Source organism: Salmo trutta, chromosome 17 (assembly GCF_901001165.1).
Source record: "Salmo trutta chromosome 17, fSalTru1.1, whole genome shotgun sequence".
NCBI classification, from domain to species: domain Eukaryota; kingdom Metazoa; phylum Chordata; class Actinopteri; order Salmoniformes; family Salmonidae; genus Salmo; species Salmo trutta.
The window spans coordinates 11736425-11759226 of record NC_042973.1 but is presented as its reverse complement, the minus strand read 5'-3'; the positions used below and the strand labels follow the sequence as shown (position 1 = coordinate 11759226).

General features: G+C 44.3%; 1 protein-coding gene across 5 annotated transcripts in view; it reads left to right on the top strand.

Annotated features, from left to right (window-relative positions):
* The window catches only part of LOC115151590 (inaD-like protein), a 113193-nt gene that overhangs the window by 28426 nt on the left and 61965 nt on the right, over nucleotides 1-22802 (top strand). For all 5 annotated transcript variants that reach the window (XM_029695649.1, XM_029695647.1, XM_029695648.1 and 2 more), the window contains exon 3: nucleotides 11412-11503. In XM_029695649.1, coding sequence (XP_029551509.1) covers nucleotides 11412-11503 — 92 coding nt within the window. The remainder of the gene's footprint in view (nucleotides 1-11411; nucleotides 11504-22802) is intronic.

The following is a 22802-nucleotide window of genomic DNA, read 5'->3' as shown; positions in this document are numbered from 1 at the left end:
CTATATCAGATCCGTTTCTCTGTACAGGAAAAATGTGCCCTTTTATGAACACATTTCATGCAATTCTACTACACTTTATATGACAGGAGACATTAGCAGAGTATTTTTTAATACTATAAAAATGACATGGTAGCCTACTCTGCTGACACTGACAAACTGATCAATAAAAACGATGTTGTCTGATCCATATAATAGGCCTACGAGAAGGGGAGACACAAATACAATATGACATCCATCTAGCCTGGAAAAGGAAATTCGCACGGATCCAACAATGATAAAGAGTGAATATGCGCACTCACTGGGGGAAAGGCTGATGCTCTGCGCTGGTGCCAATAAATTAGGCTACAGTGAGGGAAAAAAGTATTTGATCACCTGCTGATTTTTTACGTTTGCCCACTGACAAAGGAATGATCAGTCTATAATTTTAATGGTAGGTTTATTTGAACAGTGAGAGACAGAATAACAACAAAAAATCCAGAAAAACGCATGTCAAAAATGTTATAAAATGATTTGCATTTTAATGAGGGAAATAAGTATTTGACCCCTTTGCAAAACATGACTTAGTACTTGGTGGCAAAACCCTTGTTGGCAATCACAGAGGTCAGATGTTTCTTGCAGTTGACCACCAGGTTTGCACACATCTCAGGAGGGATTTTGTCCCACTCCTCTTTGCAGATCTTCTCCAAGTCATTAAAGTTTTGAGGCTGACGTTTGGCAACTCAAACCTTCAGCTCCCTCCACAGATTTTCTATGGGATTAAGGTCTGGAGACTGGCTAGGCCACTCCAGGACCTTAATGTGCTTCTTCTTGAGCCACTCCTTTGTTGCCTTGGCCGTTTTCAATGCCCTGGCTGAGGGAAGGAAGTTCTCACCCAAGATTTGATGGTACATGGCCCCGTCCATCATCCCTTTGATGCGGTGAAGTTGTCCTGTCCCCTTAGCAGAAAAACACCCCCAAAGCATAATGTTTCCACCTCCATGTTTGACGGTGGGGATGGTATTCTTGGGGTCATAGGCAGCATTCCTCCTCCTCCAAACAGTTGAATTGATGCCAAAGAGCTCCATTTTGGTCTCATCTGACCACAACAGTTTCACCCAGTTGTCCTCTGAATCCTTCAGATGTTCATTGGCAAGCTTCAGACGGGCATCTATATGTGCTTTCTTGAGCAGGGGGACCTTGCGGGCCCTGCAGGATTTCAGTCCTTCACGGCGTAGTGTGTTACCAATTGTTTTCTTGTTGACTATGGTCCCAGCTGCCTTGAGATCATTGACAAGATCCTCCCGTGTAGTTCTGGGCTGATTCCTCACCGTTCTCATGATCATTGCAACTCCACGAGGTGAGATCTTGCATGGAGCCCCAGGCCGAGGGAGATTGACAGTTCTTTTGTGTTTCTTCCATTTGCGAATAATCGCACCAAATGTTGTCACCTTCTCACCAAGCTGCTTGGCGATGGTCTTGTAGCCCATTCCAGCCTTGTGCAGGTCTACAATCTTGTCCCTGACATCCTTGGAGAGCTCTCTGGTCTTGGCCATGGTGGAGAGTTTGGAATCTGATTGATTCATTGCTTCTGGGGACAGGTGTCTTTTAAACAGGTAACAAACTGAGATTAGGAGCATTCCCTTTAAGAGTGTGCTCCTAATCTCAACTCGTTACCTGTATAAAAGACACCTGGGAGCCAGAAATCTTTCTGATTGAGAGGGGGTCAAATACTTATTTCCCTCATTAAAATGCAAATCAATTTATAAAATTTTTTACATGCATTTTTCTGGATATTTTGTTGTTATTCTGTCTCTCACTGTTCAAATAAACCTACCATTAAAATGATAGACTGATCATTTCTTTGTCAGTGGGCAAACTTACAAAATCAGCAGGGGATCAAATACTTTTTTCCCTTACTGTATACTGTTTCGCTCAATTAAGTTGAGAATTTTGATAAGAATAATGGGCAAATGTTGCTCAATTAAATGTTTTATTTAACCTTTATTTAACTAGGCAAGTCAGTTATGAACAAATTCTTATTTACAAAGACGGCCTACCCTGGCCAAACCCGGACGACGCTGGGCCAATTGTGCACCGCCCTATGGGACTCCCAATCATGACCGGATGTGATACAGCCTGGATTCAAACCAGGGTTTGTAGTAACGCCTCTTGCACTGAGATGCAGTGCCTTAGAACGCTGCGCCACTCGGGAGCTACAGTCCAGGTGTGGAAAGCTCTTAGAGACTTACCCAGAAGGACTCACAGCTCTAATCGCTGCCAACGGTGATTCTACAAAGTATTGACTCGGGAGTGAATACTTATGTAAATTAGATATTTCTGTGTTTCATTTTCAATACATTTCCCAAAATTTCTAAAAACATGTTTTAATTTTGCTATTATGGGATATTGTGTGTAGATGGGTGAGGGATTTTTTTTTTAATCCATTTTAAATTCAGGCTGTAACACAACAAATGTTGGAATAAATCAAGGAGTATGAATACTTTCTGAAGGCACTGTATCTCTCGCTCTCTTGCCCTTTCAAGTTCACTGTGTGACAGCTGCAGGTTTTGAATCAAAACAGGAGTTGGAACACTATGCTGGGCAGAAACACAAAGAAAGAGAGAGGGGGGAGGAGAAAGAGAGGAAGGGGGGGTCTGAGCCAAATAAAGAGCTGTATATACAGTACCTCTGCTGATTGGACGATTGGGTGATGGATAAACAATGTGAGTTGGATTGGGGAATCGCTGTGCAATGGATTGGGTGGAAGAGTGGCTTTTTACAAGGTGTTGCAGCACCTTACACAAACATACACACACACACAGCGTACATGCACAGGGGTTGTTTGATCAGAAGATTTGAATCTCATCTTTTGATTGGCAGCTGCCTTTGAGGGTCATCTAATATGATCCTTTCATGAAAGATGGGCAGATCTTAAATGGGGGACACACACAGAGGTGTTTAATGGTAAAGAACATCTGGCCGTTCGAGAGCACCCTTACCTGGCGATCTATAAATTATGTGTCGTAATCTAGCATGGGTATGAGGGTCATCAATCAGGGTTAGTTTGGCAGCTGGGGTGAAAGAGGAGCTATTACGATAGAGGAAACCAAATCTAGATTTAACTTTAGCCTGCAGGTTTGATATGTGCTGAGAGAAGGACAGTGTACCGTCTAGCCATACTCCCAAGTACTTGTATGAGGTGGCTACCTCAAGCTCTTAACCCTCAGAGGTAGTAATCACACCTGTGGGGAGAGGGGCATTCTTCTTACCTAATCACATGACCTTTGTTCAGAACAAGGTTAAGGGTAGAGAAAGCTTGTTGGACTCTAAGAAAGCTTTGTTGTAGAGCATTTAACACAAAATCCGGGGAGCGGCCAGCTGGGTATAAGACTGTATCTGCATATAAATCGATGAGAGAGCTTCCTACTGCCTGAGCTATGTTGTTGATGTAAATTGAGAAGAGAATGGGACTTAGCATTGAGCCTTTGGGCACTCCCTTGATGACAGGCAGTGGCTGAGACAGCAGATGTTCTGACTTTATTCACTGCACTCTTTGAGAGAGGTAGTTAGCAAACCAGGCCAAAGACCCCTCAGAGACACAAGAATGGCCAAGTCAATAAAAATAGCAGCACAACATTGCTTAGAATCAAGGGCAGTGGTTATATCATTGAGGACCTTTAAGGTTGCAGTGACACATCCATAACCTGAGCAGAAACCAGATTGCATACCAGAGAGAATATTATAGACATCAAGAAAGCCAGTCAGTTGATTATTGACAAGTTTTTCAACACTTTTGATAAACAAGGCAAAATAAAAATAGGCCTATAACAGTTAGTAGCGGGGAAGGGGAAAAAGAGGGAGAAGCATCGGGGATAGTCGCATTAGAAGGGGTGGGAGATGAGGAAATGTTGGACGGGAAAGGAGGCATGGCTGAGTCAAATAGGAATCCAGACTTAATGAAGTGGTGGTTAATGAGCTCAGCCATGTGCTTCTTGTCAGTAACAACCACATCATCAATATTAAGGTACATGGGCAGCTGTGAGGAGGAGGGTTTATTCTCCAGGTCTTTAACTGTTTTCCAGAACTTCTTGGGGTTAGACCCACAGAGAGAGAACTTCTCCTTAAAGTAACTAATTTTGGCCTTCCGGATAGCCTGAGTGCACTTATTTCTCATTTGCCTCAACTAGAGCCAGTCAGCCCGAGCATGCGTGTGCCGAGCCTTTCGCCAAATGCAATTCTTGAGGTGGAGTAACTCTGCAAGATCATGGTTGAACCAGGGGCTGAACCTGTTTTTAATTCTCATTTTCTTTATGGGGGAGTGTTTAACAATACCACTGAAAATATAAAAAAAGAAGGTCCAAGCATCTTCGATAGAGGGGATAAAGCTGATTCTATACCATTTTACAGAGGCCAGTTCATGAAGGAAGGCTTGCTCATTAGAGTTTTTTAGCAAGCGTCTATAACAAGTTAGGACAGGTCGTTTCACTGAACAGCCATTACGAACATAGGCTGTAAAACAGTGATCACTAAGGTCACTACAGAAAACACCAGACTCATACCTATCAGGATTATTTGTGAGGATAACATTAAGGAGAGTAGCCTTTTCTAGGTGTTTGGCGTCATACCTTGTGGGATTGGTAATAATCTGAGAAAGATTTAGGGAGTCCCATTGCTTTAGGACTAAGTCAGGTGGTTTAAGCATGTCCCAGTTGAAGTCATCTACCAGGACAAATTCAGACTTAGTGTAAAGGGCCAGGAGAGCTTAGGGCAGGTAGGGCACAGGCCGGTGCTGATGGAGAACGATAGCACCCAGCAACAGTCACCCAGCAACAGCCACTCAGCAACAACAAAGAGCCATTTGAAAGTTTAATACTTAAAACCAGCAAATCACATTGCTTGGGGACAGACTTAGTGGAGACAACCAAGCACTGAAGCTGATCCTTGGTAAAGATTGCCACCCCCCCACCTTTGGAAGATCTGTCTTGCCGAAAAAGGTTATAACCAGGAAGGTTGACATCAGTATTCAAATCACTCTTCCTTAACCACGTCTCAGTAATGACCAACACATCTGGATTGGAGCTGTGAACCCACACTTTCAATTGATCCATTTTAGGCAATAAGCTTCTAGTGTTAACGTGCAGAAAACCCAGGCTTTTACGAGAGCAGAAATCAGTGAAACAGATATCAGAGCAACAGTAATACAACAGTAATACAATCAAGGCACGGCATAGGACAGGGAGAGCTCTGCAGTGCTGATTTATGACATCTGAATGTGCATTAGATGGCAACAAGATCATATTGCACAGCAATTTCATCAGGCAACATGAATACAAAGCCGGCGAGAGGTGGTTAGAATAGGATGGGAGACCAAAAGTCTATGTAACCAATAGAGAGTCAGAGTCCCGAGTGTGGGAACAAACATAGTCGGTCCCACGGTTGGGTAAAGAAAGTTTGTTGGCAACAAAGCATGCAGGAGGCAAATAGCAAAATGCACATGATTTAAAAAATATATATAACGACTTGGGGGCTAGCCATTGTAAGTTCAGAGTAAAAGCTCGGGGGGGGGGGGGGGGGGGGGGGGGTCAGGCCAGGGCAGACGGTGAACAGATCGCCAGGTGGATCCAAGCAGTAGGCAACGGAAGTAGGTGTGCGAAGGTCTTTCTTCTGCCCACCTCCGCTGTTCTCAGAGAGACACAGATTCCAGGAAAACCTCTATCACAATGTTTGGCCACAAAACACAACGTGAGTGTCGAGTCTTTAGATTTTCACCACGACAACGTCAAAATAGTCTTGTCTTTTCTTATCCGTTGTTCCCCTTACTCCGGTTTCTCCTTCCTTCGCGATCGTTCAACTTCGAAGTTCATACAAAGTTGCTTGAATAAAGAAGTCCAGAGTAAGAGCAGTGTTTCCCTCACCATTACTGAGGCGGGCCTCCATAGCAATATAGCCTAACTGAAATCTGGACACTGACTGTAGGACTATAACCTCTCACATAGCCTAATTTAAAATTAAGTCCTGCAGAATTAAGCATTTCTTTAAAATGCGGGGGCAGGAGTGAAGAAATATTATTTATTTATTTCAGCATCTTGAGAGCATGGCTGGAGTGTTTACGGACATATTCAATCTCTCCCTATCCCAGTCTGCTGTCCCCACTTGCCTCAAGATGTCCACCATTGTTCCTGTACCCAAGAGAGCAAAGGTAACTAAACTAAATGACTATAGCCCCGTAGCACTCACTTCTGTCATCATAAAGTGCTTTGAGAGGCTAGTTAAGGACCATATCACCTCTACCTTACCTGACCCTCTAGACCCACTTCAATTCGCATATCGTCCCAACAGATCCACGGACGATGCAATAGCCATTGCACTGCACACTGCCCTATCCCACCTGGACAAGAGGAATACCTATGTAAGAATTCTGTTCATTGACTTTAGCTCAGCCTTCAACACATACCCTCCAAGCTCATCATTAAGCTCGAGGCCCTGGGTCTGAACCCCGCCCTGTGCAACTGGGTCCTGGACTTCCTGACGGGCCACCCCCCAGGTGGTGAAGGTAGGGAACAACCCCTCCACTTTGCTGATCCTCAACACAGGGGCCTCACAAGGGTGCGTACTCAGCCCCCTCCTGTACTCCCTGTTCACCCATGACTGCGTGGTCGCACACGTCTCTAACTCAATCATCAAGTTTTCAGACGACACAACCATAGTAGGCCTGATAACCAACAATGACGAGACAGCCTACAGGGAGGAGGTGAGGGCCCTGGCGGAGTGGTGCCAGGAAAATAACCTCTCCCTCAACGTCAACAGAACGAAGGAGCTGAAATGTGTGGTCCACCCACACAGTGTGGTGGAGAAGGCTCAACAGCACTCGATGTCACAGGAAGGCCAAAAAGATAATCAAGGACATCAACCACCCGAGCCACGGCCTGTTCAGCCCACTATCATCCAGAAGACGAGGTCAGTACAGATGCATCAAAGCTGGGACCGAGAGCCTGAAAAACAGATTCCATCTTAAGGCCATCAGACTGTTAAATAGCCATCACTAGCCGGCTACCACCCGTTTACTCAACCCTGCATCTGTAACGCCCTGGCCATAGAGAGGGGTTTTTTGTTCTTTATTTTGGTTAGGCCAGGGTGTTACATTGGCCATGGTGTTCTATGTTCCTTTTTCTATGTTTTTGTATTTCTTTGTTTTGGGCCGAGTAGGTTTCCTAATCAGAGGCAGCTGTCTATCGTTGTCTCTGATTAGGAATCATACTTAGGCAGCCTTTTGTCCTTTGGGGTTTTGGTGGGTAGTTGTTTTCTGTCTTGTGTGTGTTCACCTGGCAGAACTTTTGGCTTTCGTTTTCCCTGTTTGTTTTTGAAGTGTCTCATTAAAAATCATTATGACCACTTACCACGCTGCATCTTGGTCCCCTCTTCCAGACGATCGTTACAGCACCTTAGAGGCTGCTGCCCTATATACATAGACATGGAATCACTGGTCACTTTAATAATGTTTACATACTGCTTTACTCATTTCATATATATATATACTGTATTCTATTCTACTGTATTTTAGTCAATGCCACTCCGACATTGCTCGTCCTAATATTTATATATTTCTTAATTCCATTATTTTACTTTTAGATTTGTGTGTATTGTTGTGAATTGTTAGCTACTACTGCCCTGTTGGAGCTAGGAACACAAGCATTTCGCTACACCCACAATAACATCTGCAAAATATGTGTATATGACCAATAAAATTTGATTTCATGAATGTGCAGTTAGGGACCGTCTGTAGAGGTGGTGTTGCTGTCTTTATCAGCATCATAAAAGCTGATTAGTATTTCAACCACATAAAGTATGCATACAAGCCAAACTGAAATCTTATCAAAAACATGTTTAATTTCCTTAAAACTGGTCAAACTGATTTTCTGCATGGAAAATTGTTCCTGTTTTTTTTGTTATTGCATTTTCTCCCCAGTCCCTAAACATCTTTGCTGCCCAAGAGAAGCAGAGATGAAAGAGGAAAGAGAAAACAAACTTTACCGATATCAACTAGGTTGAAGCATTCATTCTATTTATTTATTACATTATTCTGGTGAGCTAGGGTTTATTTCATCTTCTATGACAGAACAGAAGCTGCATGTATCTAATTATAGTCAAGTTGACTAACAAATAGCCTATCAAAATGTTGGAAATTATATGCAGAAACATAGGCCTATCTAAAAAGGCCTGTAAAAAAAAAAGTTCCGCCATCTTTGTCTGTACAGTGCATTTTCTATATTTGCGGGTCAGGTGCCGGCCTCAGATTTTTACTTTATCCCATATAGTCGGACAGTCCCAACTCCCAACACAACACTGTCACTGTTGATGCCAGGGCTCCTCTCAGGCCACACAATTCATCACAACACAACATTTACATTACATTTTACATTTAAGTCATTTAGCAGACGCTCTTATCCAGAGCGACTTACAAATTGGTGCATTCACCTTATGATATCCAGTGGAACAACCACTTTACAATAGTACATCTAAATCTTTTAAGGGGGGGGGTTAGAAGGATTACTTTATCCTATCCCAGGTATTCCTTAAAGAGGTGGGGTTTCAGTTGTCTCCGGAAGGTGGTGATTGACTCCGCTGTCCTGGCGTCGTGAGGGAGCTTGTTCCACCATTGGGGTGCCAGAGCAGCGAACAGTTTTGACTGGGCTGAGCGGGAACTGTGCTTCCTCAGAGGTAGGGAGGCAAGCAGGCCAGAGGTGGATGAACGCAGTGCCCTTGTTTGGGTGTAGGGCCTGATCAGAGCCTGAAGGTACGGAGGTGCCGTTCCCCTCACAGCTCCGTAGGCAAGCACCATGGTCTTGTAGCGGATGCGAGCTTCAACTGGAAGCCAGTGGAGAGAGCGGAGGAGCGGGGTGACGTGAGAGAACTTGGGAAGGTTGAACACCAGACAGGCTGCGGCGTTCTGGATGAGTTGTAGGGGTTTAATGGCACAGGCAGGGAGCCCAGCCAACAGCGAGTTGCAGTAATCCAGACGTGAGATGACAAGTGCCTGGATTAGGACCTGCGCCGCTTCCTGTGTGAGGCAGGGTCGTACTACAGGATCGGGTCACCGCCTTGATGTTAGCGGAGAACGACAGGGTGTTGTCCAGGGTCACGCCAAGGTTCTTAGCACTCTGGGAGGAGGACACAAGGGAGTTGTCAACCGTGATGGCGAGATCATGGAACGGGCAGTCCTTCCCCGGGAGGAAGAGCAGCTCCGTCTTGCCGAGGTTCAGCTTGAGGTGGTGATCCGTCATCCACACTGATATGTCTGCCAGACATGCAGAGATGCGATTCGCCACCTGGTTATCAGAAGGGGGAAAGGAGAAGATTAATTGTGTGTCGTCTGCATAGCAATGATAGGAGAGACCATGTGAGGATATGACAGAGCCAAGTGACTTGGTGTATAGCGAGAATAGGAGAGGGCCTAGAACAGAGCCCTGGGGGACACCAGTGGTGAGAGCACGTGGTGCGGAGACGGATTCTCGCCACGCCACCTGGTAGGAGCGACCTGTCAGGTAGGACGCAATCCAAGCGTGGGCCGCGCCGGAGATGCCCAGCTCGGAGAGGGTGGAGAGGAGGATCTGATGGTTCACAGTATCAAAGGCAGCAGATAGGTCTAGAAGGATGAGAGCAGAGGAGAGAGAGTTAGCTTTAGCAGTGCGGAGAGCCTCCGTGACACAGAGAAGAGCAGTCTCAGTTAAATGACCAGTCTTGAAACCTGACTGATTAGGATCAAGAAGGTCATTCTGAGAGAGATAGCAGGAGAGCTGGCCAAGGACGGCACATTCAAGAGTTTTGGAGAGAAAAGAAAGAAGGGATACTGGTCTGTAGTTGTTGACATCGAAGGGATCGAGTGTGTGTGTGCACGCGTCTGAGTGTGTGTGTCTGCCTCTGAGGAATGACGGGGGAATAGCTGTCGCTAAGGCCACAGGGGCTAACCTAAAACACTTTTCTCTATCCTCTTTCCATTCTCTGTCTATTGATGTTCACTTCTCTTTTCTGTATCTCCTCTTTTCTGTCTTCCTTAGGGAGGTTCAGCTTCTGAAAAGACTGCCTAGGCAGCGAGTAGCCATGCAATATAGATGTGATTGATTATTATGATTTGATTAGAGTAGTTGCTTGGTTTGAGCACTGCTACTGAATGCAATGAATTATATATGTGTCTACATAGAGCTGTAGTGTTTTGATGTGTTCGTCGTAGATTATCTTCCACAACATTGATAGTAACATCGAAGAGCCTGAATTGGAACTGACAGTTGACCCTTTGTTGTGTCTGTTGTCTTCCTTTTCGTGCCAATTCATTCATTCATTCCATCATATCGCTTTCTCCTCCCTCCCTCTGTTAACCCTGTTGTTTATTCTCTCCATTCCTCCCACCCTCTCTGTCATGCCAGCTTTACTCATTACAACAAAGTCACTGCTGCTATGAAAAATGTATGTGGCTCGCCACAAGCAGCGGGAGAGGAGGGAGGCAGACCCGACACACTGCAATACACACACAGTCACAGGCTGATGCATGCGGACACACATTCACACACACAGTCACACGGACACACACACACGTGCACACGTGCACACACACACAGTCACACGGACACACACACACATGTGCGCACACACACACACACAGTCACAGGGACACACACACGTGCACACACATACACACACAGTCACAGGGACAAACACACGTGCACACACATACACACACAGTCACAGGGACATGCACACACGTGCACACACACACACAAACACCACCTAAAACATTTTAAGCCATCATTGGGCTTTATGTAGCAATTATTTATGTTGATATGGCCATGTGAATCCTGTTCAATAGGACCCGATGGAGCTAGTCAGTTTTATTTAGACTTTTACTAAAGGTTGAATGGTATCATCATAAAAGCATTTAGTTAAAATGGGTTACCTATCTCTCTGCAGTGTGTGTGTGTGTGTATGTGCGCACGTAATCATGTGCTTAACACTGTTGTCCAACTTGAGCGGAGGCATCATCCTGTCATTTTCATCGCCAACAATAAGATGACTGTGTGTGGTGTGTGTGTGGTGTGTGTGTTTGGTGCACGCTTGCTTACAGGGTGTATTTGTGTTTGCATGCGTGTGTTCATGTGTGTGTTCATGCCTGTGTTCATGTTTATGTTGCTGTTTCTTTGTTAGAGAGATAAAGAAATGAAACCCATCCCGTCTTCTTCCGGTATATGATATGGGTTGTGTTTATTTGGCATCAAACGGAAGAAAACTGACCGAAGCGGGATGAACTACATGAACTTGTCCATTAATAACATTAAGAAATGTTATTTATTACCGTAATTTTTTTGTTGTTGCTACGGTGTGCCCTAATGAATACTCTCTATTGTAGTTTAATGCTCTCTCATTCTCTCCTGCCCCATCAGATCAACAACCAGGTCCTGTATGGCCGCAGCCACCTGAATGCCTCGGCCATCATCAAGAGCACCTCGTCCAAGGTCAAGATCACCCTGATCAGGTAAGGCTAGCCCTTGGGACCAGAGGCGTCAATGCCTATCCTACTGAGGGGACCTCTGCCCCCCTTAGTTTCAAACCGTTTAAGCTTGAAGGTGCTCTAAGTCCCTCCTGCATTGCTGTTTCAGAAACACCTTAGCAGTGTTGTAGTACTGGAGACTGCTCTCAAGACCACATTTTGAGTGTTTCGGTCTTGTCTCTGTGTTGAATACATTTGTACTCGGTCTTGACTCGGTCTTGGACACTGAGGACTCATTTCTTCCTGATACCAGCGGAGTAAAAAACTCATTATCAGCTTCCATTCAATAAGCGCATAAAACCGCTTCGCCAGGCCAAATACACTATATGAACAAAAGTATGTGGACACCTACTCGTCAAACATCTCATTCCAAAATCATGGGCTTTCTGCTATAACAGCCTTCACTCTTCTGGGAAGGCTTTCCACTAGATGTTGGAACATTGCTGCAGGGACTGGCTTCCATTCAGCCACAAGAGTATTAGTAGGTCGGGCACTGATGTTGGGAGATTATGTCTGGCTCACAGTCGGTGTTCAAATGTATTCCAAAGGTGTTCGATGTGGTTGAGGTCATGGCTCTGTGCAGGCCAGTAAAGTTCTTCCACACCGATCTTGACAAACCATTTCTGTATGCACCTTGCTTTGTTCATGCTTAAACAGGAAAGGCCCTTCCCCAAACTGTTGCCACAAAGTTGGAAGCACAGAATTGTCTAGAATGTCATTGTAAGCTGTAACATTAAGATTTCCCTTCATTGGACCTAAGTGGCCTAGCCCAAACCATGAAAAACAGCCCCAGACCATTATTCCTCCTCCACCAAACTTTACAGTTGGCACTATGCATTTGGGCAGGTAGCATTCTCCTGGCATCCGCCAAACCCAGATTCGTCCGTCGGACTGCCAGATGGTGAAGCGTGATTCATCACTCCAGACAATGTGTTTCCACTGCTCCAGAGTCCAATGACGGAGAGCTTTACACCACTCCAACTGACGCTTGCCATTGCGCATGGTGATCTTAGGCTTGTGTGCGGCTGCTCGGCCATGGAAACCCATTTCATGAAGCTCCCGACGAACAATTATTGTGCTGACGTTGCTTCCAGAGGCAGTTTGGAACTCGGTAGTGAGTGTTGCAACCGAGGACAGAAGATTTTTACGCGCTACGCACTTCAGCACTCGGCGGTCCCGTTCTGTGAGCTTGTGTGGCCTACCACTTCACGGCTGAGCCGCTGTTGCTCCTAGACTTTTCTATTTCACAATAACAGCACTTACAGTTGACCGTGGCAGCTCCAGCAGAGCAGAAATTTGATGAACTGACTTGTTGGAAAGGTAGCATCCTATGACGGTGCCACGTTGAAAGTCACGGAGCTCTTCAGTAAGCCCATTCTACTACCAATGTATGTCTATGGAGATTGCATGCCGTGTGATCGATTTTATAGACCTGTCAGCAACGGGCGTGGCTGAAATAGCCGAATCCACTAATCCACTTACATACTTTTGTATATATAGTGTACTTTATGTGTATATACACTCCTGTATGTATATATATATATATCTGTATATAGACTGTATATCTACAATAGACATGTGGAGAACCTACTAGACCTGATGCTGAACGGACAGTATCAGTAACAACGGTAATAGCTGCTCACTCATGTACAGTAGGAGAGTGCACTTTCTGTAAAACACAAAGGACCAGTAGTGGAGTGGATTGTAGTGTAGAGGAGTGTAGAGTAGTAGTGTAGAGTAGTAGTGTAGAGGAGTAGAGTAGAGTAGAGGAGTGTAGTGTAGTGGAGTGTAGTGTAATGGAGTGTAGAGTAGTAGTGTAGAGTAGTAGTGTAGAGGAGTAGAGTAGAGTAGAGGAGTGTAGTGTAGTGGAGTGTAGTGTAATGGAGTGTAGAGTAGTAGTGTAGAGGAGTAGAGTAGAGTAGAGGAGTGTAGTGTAGTGGAGTGTAGTGTAATGGAGTGTAGTGTAATGGAGTGTAGAGTAGTAGTGTAGAGTAGTAGTGTAGAGGAGTAGAGTAGAGGAGTGGAGTGTAGTGGAGTGTAGTGTAGTGGAGTGGAGTGGAGTGTAGTGTAATGGAGTGTAGTGTAATGGAGTGTAGAGTAGTAGTGTAGAGTAGTAGTGTAGAGGAGTAGAGTAGAGTAGAGGAGTGTAGTGTAGTGGAGTGTAGTGTAATGGAGTGTAGAGTAGTAGTGTAGAGGAGTAGAGTAGAGTAGAGGAGTGTAGTGTAGTGGAGTGTAGTGTAATGGAGTGTAGAGTAGTAGTGTAGAGTAGTAGTGTAGAGTAGTAGTGTAGAGGAGTAGAGTAGAGGAGTGGAGTGTAGTGGAGTGGAGTGTAGTGTAATGGAGTGTAGAGTAGTAGTGTAGAGTAGTAGTGTAGAGGAGTAGAGTAGAGGAGTGGAGTGGAGTGGAGTGTAGAGTAGTAGTGTAGTGGAGTAGAGTAGAGTAGAGGAGTGGAGTGTAGTGGAGTGGAGTGTAGTGGAGTGGAGAGTAGTAGTGTAGAGTAGTAGTGTAGTAGAGTAGAGTAGAGGAGTGGAGTGGAGAGGAGTGGAGTGGAGAGGAGTGGGGAGGAGAGGAGTGGAGTGGAGTTTAATGGAGTGGAGTGGAATTGAATGGAGTGGAGTTGAGTGTAGAGTGGAGTGGAGTGGAGTGGAGTTGAGTGTAGAGTGGAGTGGAGTGGAGTGGAGTGGAGTGGAGGTATACGACTTGTCAATTATGTAGTACAATAGTGAAATCATGCACAAAGTAGCCTACACAATCGCAAAGCATGTTGAACTACATTCAAATGCGCGCCGTACACATAGCCTAGTTTCAGCAGGAATATCATCTGCAGGCAGCAAGAGCATGCAGATCTCAGCTGGTTTTGGCACAGAGCAGCTTACAGCTGTAGCTGGTAGGGTAGGAAAGACATTTTAACTTATGATATCTACCAGTAAATGGTAACTAAGGCAACAATGGCTATGCAAACCAGGTGTTGAGAAAGTACGGTCGGAAGTCTTGTTTAGTAGGCTATTTATGATGCGCGATTCAATCATCATGCACTGTTTGCATCAGGGGCATAGGCATGAGTGGGCCTGGGTGGTCAGCTTTGCACACTCTTGGCATTCTCTTGATGACAGCTTTGCACACTCTTGGCATTCTCTCAACCAGCTTTACCTGGAATGATTTTCCAATAGTCTTGAAGGAGTTCCCACGTATGCTGAGCACTCGCAATTGGGTTGAGGTTATGTGATTGTGGAGGCCAGGTCATCTGATTCAGCACTCCATCACTCTCCTTCTTGGTCAAATAGCCCTTACACAGCCTGGAGATGTGTTGGGTCATTGTCCTGTTGAAATACAAATGATAGTCCCACTAAGCGCAAAACAGATGGGATGGCGTATCGTTGCAGAATGCTGTGGTAGCCATGCTGGTTAAGTGTGCCTTGAATTCTAAGTAAATCTCAGACCGTGTCACCAGTAAAGCCCCCCCACACCATCAAACCTCCTCCATGCTTCACGGTGGGAACCACACATGCAGAGATCATCCATTTACCTACTCGGCATCTAACAAAGATGCAGCGGTTGGATCCAAAAATCTCAAATTTGGCCCAAGCAAGTATCTTCTTAGTGGTTTCTTTGCAGCAAAGGCCTGATTCATGCAGTCTCCTCTGAACAGTTGATGTTGAGATGTGTCTCTTACTTGAACTCTGTGAAGCATTTATTTTGGCTGCAATTTCTGAGGCTGGTAACTCTAATGAACTTCTCCTCTGCAGCAGAGGTAACTCTTCCTTTCTTGTGGCGGTCTTCATGAAAGCCAGTTTCATCATAGCGCTTGATGGTTTTTGCGACTGCACTTGAAGAAACTTTCAAAGTTTTTGACATTTTCTGGATTGACTGACCTTCATGTCTTAAATGTCTTAAAGTCATGAAGGGCTGTCATTTCTCTTTGCTTATTTGAGCTGTTCTTGCCATAATATGGACTTGGTCTTTTACCAAATAGGGCTATCTTCTATATACCACCCTACCTTGTCACAACACAACTGATTGTCTCAAACGCATTAAGAAGGAAAGAAATTCCACAAATTAACTTATATCTTCTTAGGGCTAGGCCCCTTTTTCTCCATTTCCACCTGAATGATGTGCCCAAAGTAAACTGCCTGTAGCTCAGGCCCTGAAGCCAGGATATTCATATAATTGGTACCATTGGAAAGAAAACACTTTGTAGAAATGTTTAAATAATGTAGGAGAATATAACACAATAGATATGATAGGAGAAATCCAAAGAAAAAGCAACCATATTTTTTATTTTTTTGAGAGACTATCCTCTTAGAAATGCAAGAGAAAGCTCATATTGTAAAATATGCCATTCCTATGGCTTCCACAAGTTGTCAGCAGTCTATGTTCAAGGTTTCAGGCTTGTAACTTCAAAAACGAATAAGAAATAAGAGTTTTTGTTTGAGGACACAGTGTTGGAAATCCATGTCTTTGCGCGCCATGATGAAGTTGCGCACCTGCTAAAATCGGTTTCCTATTGAACATACTTCTTTCCGAAATAAATATTATAGTTTGATTACATTTTAGGGTGTCTGAGGAACAAATAGAAACGTATTTTGACTTGTTGAAAAAAAGTTTAGGGGTAGATTTTTGGATTCCTTTCTCTGCATGTTGAACGAGTGGATGGCTCAACTCGATGGCGCCAACTAAACTGACTTTTTGGGATATAAAAAATGATTTTATCTAACAAAACGACACTACATGTTATAGCTGGGACCCTTTGGATGACAAATCAGAGGAAGATTTTCAAAAAGTAAGTGAATATTTAATCTTTATATGTGAATGTATGAAACCTGTGCCAGTGGAAAAATATTTAATGTGGGGTGCCGTCCTCAAACAATCGTCATGGCTTGTTTTCACTATAATAGCTACTGTAAATCGGACAGTGCAGTTAGATTAACAATAATTTAAGCTTTCAGCCAATATAAGACACTTATATGTAACTAAATGTTTAAAATCCATAATAACTATTAGAATTTATTTGAATTATGCGCCCTCCAGTTTCACCGATCCTTTTAACAAGGAACATATGTTAATTTAAATGCATTCCAGGTGACTACCTCATGAAGCTGGTTGAGAAAATGCCAAGAGTGTGCAAAGCTGTCATCAAGGCAAAGGGTGGCTACTTTGAAGAATCTCAAAAGTATCTTAATTCCATGTGTTTTTTCTTAGTTTAAGTAGGTGTGTCCAAATTTTGGACTGGTACTGTATTCATAGTACTAAATTGTTCATGTTCTTTTTGGCATAACAGGCTAAGCATCATCACTGACATAACTCCATTGAACTAAAGAGGTAATTTCAACAAAATAATAAAGTGGTCATAGCAACAAAAGACAACAGTATCATTCCAGTTTTTTTTTTTACTGTTTGCCTCTCAAGAATTCCAGCACAGATTTCCTCCAACGTGGATGACTGAGTTCATATTGTGACTCGGTGCCTTGACAAGATGGCCTGTGAGGCAGGTATAGAACATTGGGAATCACTCCCACGTACCATTATACACTACAGAAGTGCCTGTATGTTGACTTCTCATGTTAATGTAATGAAGTGGAAGAATATGTGTGTGCGTAGGTCAGTCAGCCTACATATTACACCTACCATCCTTTTGTTTGTGCTCCCTTTGAACATTGAGCAAAGATGGGTTATTTTGTTACCTTCCTTTCTCAGTGTACCAGCAGTCATGTACTGAGGTGAACAGTGGAGAGTAGAGCAGTACTAGAGAAAGATTGTACCTGCTTCCATTTCTTTATTTCTTCCCTACTCAGTGGTGCCAAATACCCCGGCACTCTGTAGAAAAAAGGTATTTTACCCTTGGAGAGGATTTTAGAACCAAAAGTAACTCTTCAAGGCTGTCCGCTCCTATTTTCTCCCTCAGCCAACGTTGACAGAAGGCGTATGTAACATTCTGACACAAGCATTAGGCAGGCGGCACCATCACTCTCTGTCGTCTACACACTATTACACAGCAACATCTAATGAAACAACGACAACCTTGGTGTAATTTGGGGTGGAGAGGGAAAGAGGAAGAGGAGGTAGTGAGAAGGGCAGGAGAGGAGGAGAGGGGAAGGAAAGAGCAAGGGGGGGAAAGGATGAGGGAGGGAGAAAGAATGAGGATGGAGAGAGGCAGAAGAGGATGGAGAGAGAGAGAGGACTGAAAGAGGGAGGTAGGGAGAGGAGGAGAGAGGAAGGAAAGGGCGAGTGAGAGGATGGTAAGGATGAGGGAAGCAGAGAGAAGGAGGAAAGGAGAGGGGGAGAAGATGAGGGAAGCGGAGAGAAGTGGGGAAGGAGAGAGGGAGAAGAGGAGGGAGAGAGATAACTGAAAGAGGGAGAGTGACATTGTGACCACCTCTGCTTGAGTGCTTGAGTCCTGAGAGAGAGAGAGAGAGAGAGAGAGAGAGAGAGAGAGAGAGAGGCCTGTATAGTCTCATTAACTGGCCTTTGATATCAGTCCACTCAAACACCAGCTATGAAGCCTGCTACTGACTTACTAAGTCCCAATGGCAATTTATTTCCTGTACAGTGTATTACTTTTGACCAGGGCCCAGTGGGGAATAGGGTGCCATTTGAGGAGCAGAAAGTGACAGTCTCTTGCTCCGGCTTATTACTCATTCTTTCTTGCTCTAACTTTCTCTCTACGTCTATATACCTCTTTATACATCTCTATCTCTATATACCTCTCTACCTCTATACCTCTATATCTCTATATACCTCTACCTCTATACCTCTATATCTCTATATACCTATATATACCTCTCTACCTCCATATACCTCTACATACCTCTCTACCTCGCCTTCTCTCTACCGCTATATACCTCTGTATGCCTCTCTAGCCTCTATATACCTCTCCTTCTCTCTACCTCTATATACCTCTCTCTCTCTTTCTCTCTACCTCTATATACCTCTCTACCTCTATATACCTCTATATACCTCTCTACGTCTACATACCTCTATCTCTCCTTCTCTCTACTTCTATATACCTCTCTACCTCTATATACACTGCTCAAAAAAATAAAGGGAACACTACAATAACACATCCAGATCTGAATGAATGAAATAATCTTATTAAATAATTTTTTCTTTACATAGTTGAATGTGCTGACAACAAAATCACACTAAAATAATCTATGGAAATCCAATTTATCAGTCTGTGGTGCAACGTGGCGTTGGTGGATGGAGCGAGACATGATGTCCCAGATGTGCTCAATTGGATTCAGGTCTGGAGAACGGGCGGGCCAGTCCATAGCATCAATGCCTTCCTCTTGCAGGAACTGCTGACACACTCCAGCCACATGAGGTCTAGCATTGTCTTGCATTAGGAGGAACCCAGGGCCAACCGCACCAGCATATGGTCTCACAAGGGGTCTGAGGATCTCATCTCGGTACCTAATGGCAGTCAGGCTACCTCTGGTGAGCACATGGAGGGCTGTGCGGCCCCCCCAAAGAAATGCCACCCCACACCATGACTGACCCACCGCCAAACCGGTCATGCTGGAGGATGTTGCAGGCAGCAGAACGTTCTCCACGGCGTCTCCAGACTCTGTCACGTCTGTCACGTGCTCAGTGTGAACCTGCTTTTATCTGTGAAGAGCACAGGGCGCCAGTGGCGAATTTGCCAATCTTGGTGTTCTCTGGCAAATGCCAAACGTCCTGCACGGTGTTGGGCTGTAAGCTCAACCCCCACCTGTGGACGTCGGGCCCTCATACCACCCTCATGGAGTCTGTTTCTGACCGTTTGAGCAGACACATGCACATTTGTGGCCTGCTGGAGGTCATTTTGCAGGGCTCTGGCAGTGCTTCTCCTGCTCCTCCTTGCACAAAGGCGGAGGTAGCGGTCCTGCTGCTGGGTTGTTGCCCTCCTACGGCCTCCTCCACGTCTCCTGATGTACTGGCCTGTCTCCTGGTAGCGCCTCCATGCTCTGGACACTACGCTGACAGACACAGCAAACCTTCTTGCCACAGCTCGCATTGATGTGCCATCCTGGATGAGCTGCACTACCTGAGCCACTTGTGTGGGTTGTAGACTCCGTCTCATGCTACCACTAGAGTGAAAGCACCGCCAGCATTCAAAAGTGACCAAAACATCAGCCAGGAAGCGTAGGAACTGAGAAGTGGTCTGTGGTCACCACCTGCAGAACCACTCCTTTATTGGGGGTGTCTTGCTAATTGCCTATAATTTCCACCTGTTGTCTATTCCATTTGCACAACAGCATGTGAAATTTATTGTCAATCAGTGTTGCTTCCTAAGTGGACAGTTTGATTTCACAGAAGTGTGATTGACTTGGAGTTACATTGTGTTGTTTAAGTGTTCCCTTTATTTTTTTGAGCAGTATATTTCTCTCTCTCCCTCTATAGACCTCTATATACCTCTCTACCTCTATATACCTCTCTATCTTTCCTTCTCTCTACTTCTCGTTCTCTAAACCTCTCCTTCTCTCCTTCACTCTACCTCTCCTCCTCTCTACCTCTATACCTGAGCTTCTCTCCTTCACTCCACCTCTCCTTCTATCTACTTCTACCTCTCCTTCTCTCATTCTCTTATTCTCTATACCTCTCTACCTCTCCTTCTCTCTACCTCTCTACCTCTATATCTCTATATACCTCTACCTCTATATACCTCTCTACCTCTATATACCTCTCTACCTCTACATACCTCTCTATCTCTCCATCTCTATATACCCCTCTACCTCTATATACCTCTCTACCTCTATATACCTCTCTATCTCTCCATCTCTATATACCCCTCTACCTCTATATACCTCTCTACCTCTATATACCTCTCTATCTCTCCTTCTCTCTAACTCTATATAAACCTCTACCTCTATATAAACCTCTACCTCTATATATACACCTCTCTACACCTCCTTCTCTCTACCTCTCATTCATTCTCTTCTTCTCTCTACCTGTCCTTCTCTCAGAAAGCTTATTTCACTATACCTCTGTCTTTCTTCCTCCCTCTCTCCAGGGCCGCCCCCCCCTCACTCTCAAACCCTCTGTCTCTTATCCTAATCTCTCTCAACCTCTCTTTCTCTCCCACCGCACCCCCCGTCTTCTGCTTAATCACCTCTCTGAGGAGCGAGGAGCACCCAGAGCACAATGGCGATGCAGCACTTCATTTCCTCCCCGCGCCTCTTCTCGTCGCAATCCAGAGCAATCCAGAGCCCAATCACATATTAGAGAGAGAGAGAGAGAGAGAGAGAGAGAGAGAGAGAGAGAGGAGCTGAGCATGCCCAATTTGACTGGAGCGTGGAGACAGATTCCCAAAGTGTGGCGCGTCGGCCTTCTCGCCCGCTCCAGTAGGTACTGTCATGGAGTTCAATACATATTTTCATAAAGAAGCTGATAAAACACACAGGTGCAAAATCAAGATGACTTACAAAGATGAGGGCCAAGAGAGGGAGTGTGGTGATGTACTCTTTTAAAAGTTGCATCATACTGCAGCACAGCTTGCAGGATGCTGCGGTATGGTACAGCATGTTACAGTGCATGATGTCATAGTATTTTACAGTCAGCCATTGTTGCCGTTAATGCTAGTTGAAACCACCAGAGGGCGTCTTTATGAGGGTTGTTGGCAATTACTTTCCCACATAGTCCTTCAGAGGTCCACACAGACCAGACGTTTTGATTGTTATACCCTATCAGAGGTCCACACAGACCAGACGTTTTGATTGTTATACCCTATCAGAGGTCCACGCAGACCAGACGTTTTGATTGTTATACCCTATCAGAGGTCCACACAGACCAGACGTTTTGATTGTTATACCCTATCAGAGGTCCACACAGACCAGACGTTTTGATTGTTATACCCTATCAGAGGTCCACGCAGACCAGACGTTTTGATTGTTATACCCTATCAGAGGTCCACGCAGACCAGACGTTTTGATTGTTATACCCTATCAGAGGTCCACACAGACCAGACGTTTTGATTGTTATACCCTATCAGAGGTCCACACAGACCAGACGTTTTGATTGTTATACCCTATCAGAGGTCCACACAGACCAGACGTTTTGATTGTTATACCCTATCAGAGGTCCACACAGACCAGACGTTTTGATTGTTATACCCTATCAGAGGTCCACACAGACCAGACGTTTTGATTGTTATACCCTATCAGAGGTCCACACAGACCAGACGTTTTGATTGTTATACCCTATCAGAGGTCCATGCAGACCAGACGTTTTGATTGTTATACCCTATCAGAGGTCCACACAGACCAGACGTTTTGATTGATATACCCTATCAGAGGTCCATGCAGACCAGACGTTTTGATTGTTATACCCTATCAGAGGTCCACACAGACCAGACGTTTTGATTGTTATACCCTATCAGAGGTCCACACAGACCAGACGTTTTGATTGATATACCCTATCAGAGGTCCATGCAGACCAGACGTTTTGATTGTTATACCCTATCAGAGGTCCACACAGACCAGACGTTTTGATTGTTATACCCTATCAGAGGTCCACACAGACCAGACGTTTTGATTGTTATACCCTATCAGAGGTCCATGCAGACCAGACGTTTTGATTGTTATACCCTATCAGAAAAAGCAAAACAATTAATTAATTTCATGGACATGAAGCAACCGTATCCTCAGCTACTATAGCACAGAGAAATACATCTTAAAACATGCTTTTCTGTTCTTTGGAAATAATTTGTCTTAGTATCATGTTTATTTTATGATCTTCCTAAACAAAATATGAATGTCTTTCTTTGTGACTCCTTGAGTCCCGGCTATTCTACTGTTAATATGCTAACTGTTAATATGCTAACTGTTAATATGCTAACTGTTAATATGCTAACTGTTAATATGCTAACTGCACAGCAGTCCTTCATGGTGCTTTGAGGATGAAATGCTCAGTAAGTTTTTGTCTTTTATGATATTTATCTTAATGTAGGCCTACTGCTAGAGTGTAAAATACACATATTTCGGTAAATTCAGTTTTTATTGAAATGACATGGAGCTGTAGGCCTAAGAGTCCTGTTGACTGTAGCTATTTTAGCCTAAGTTAATTACTGCTATAAAGGCCTACTTCAAGATACACTATATCAATCAATCATTCATTCATTTGTGCATGTCATCACACAGCATACAAGTCATCCATGTATTTAAATAAGGTCAAGCATTTTAGTTATTAAACAAAATAACAAAAGGAGCCTGGAATAATTAAACAATGAATAAACCGCAACAAGTCAAAGCGATTGAATTCAGGAATGCATTTGACTGTTCTTAATTTGGCTGTACTTGAGACTTTAAAA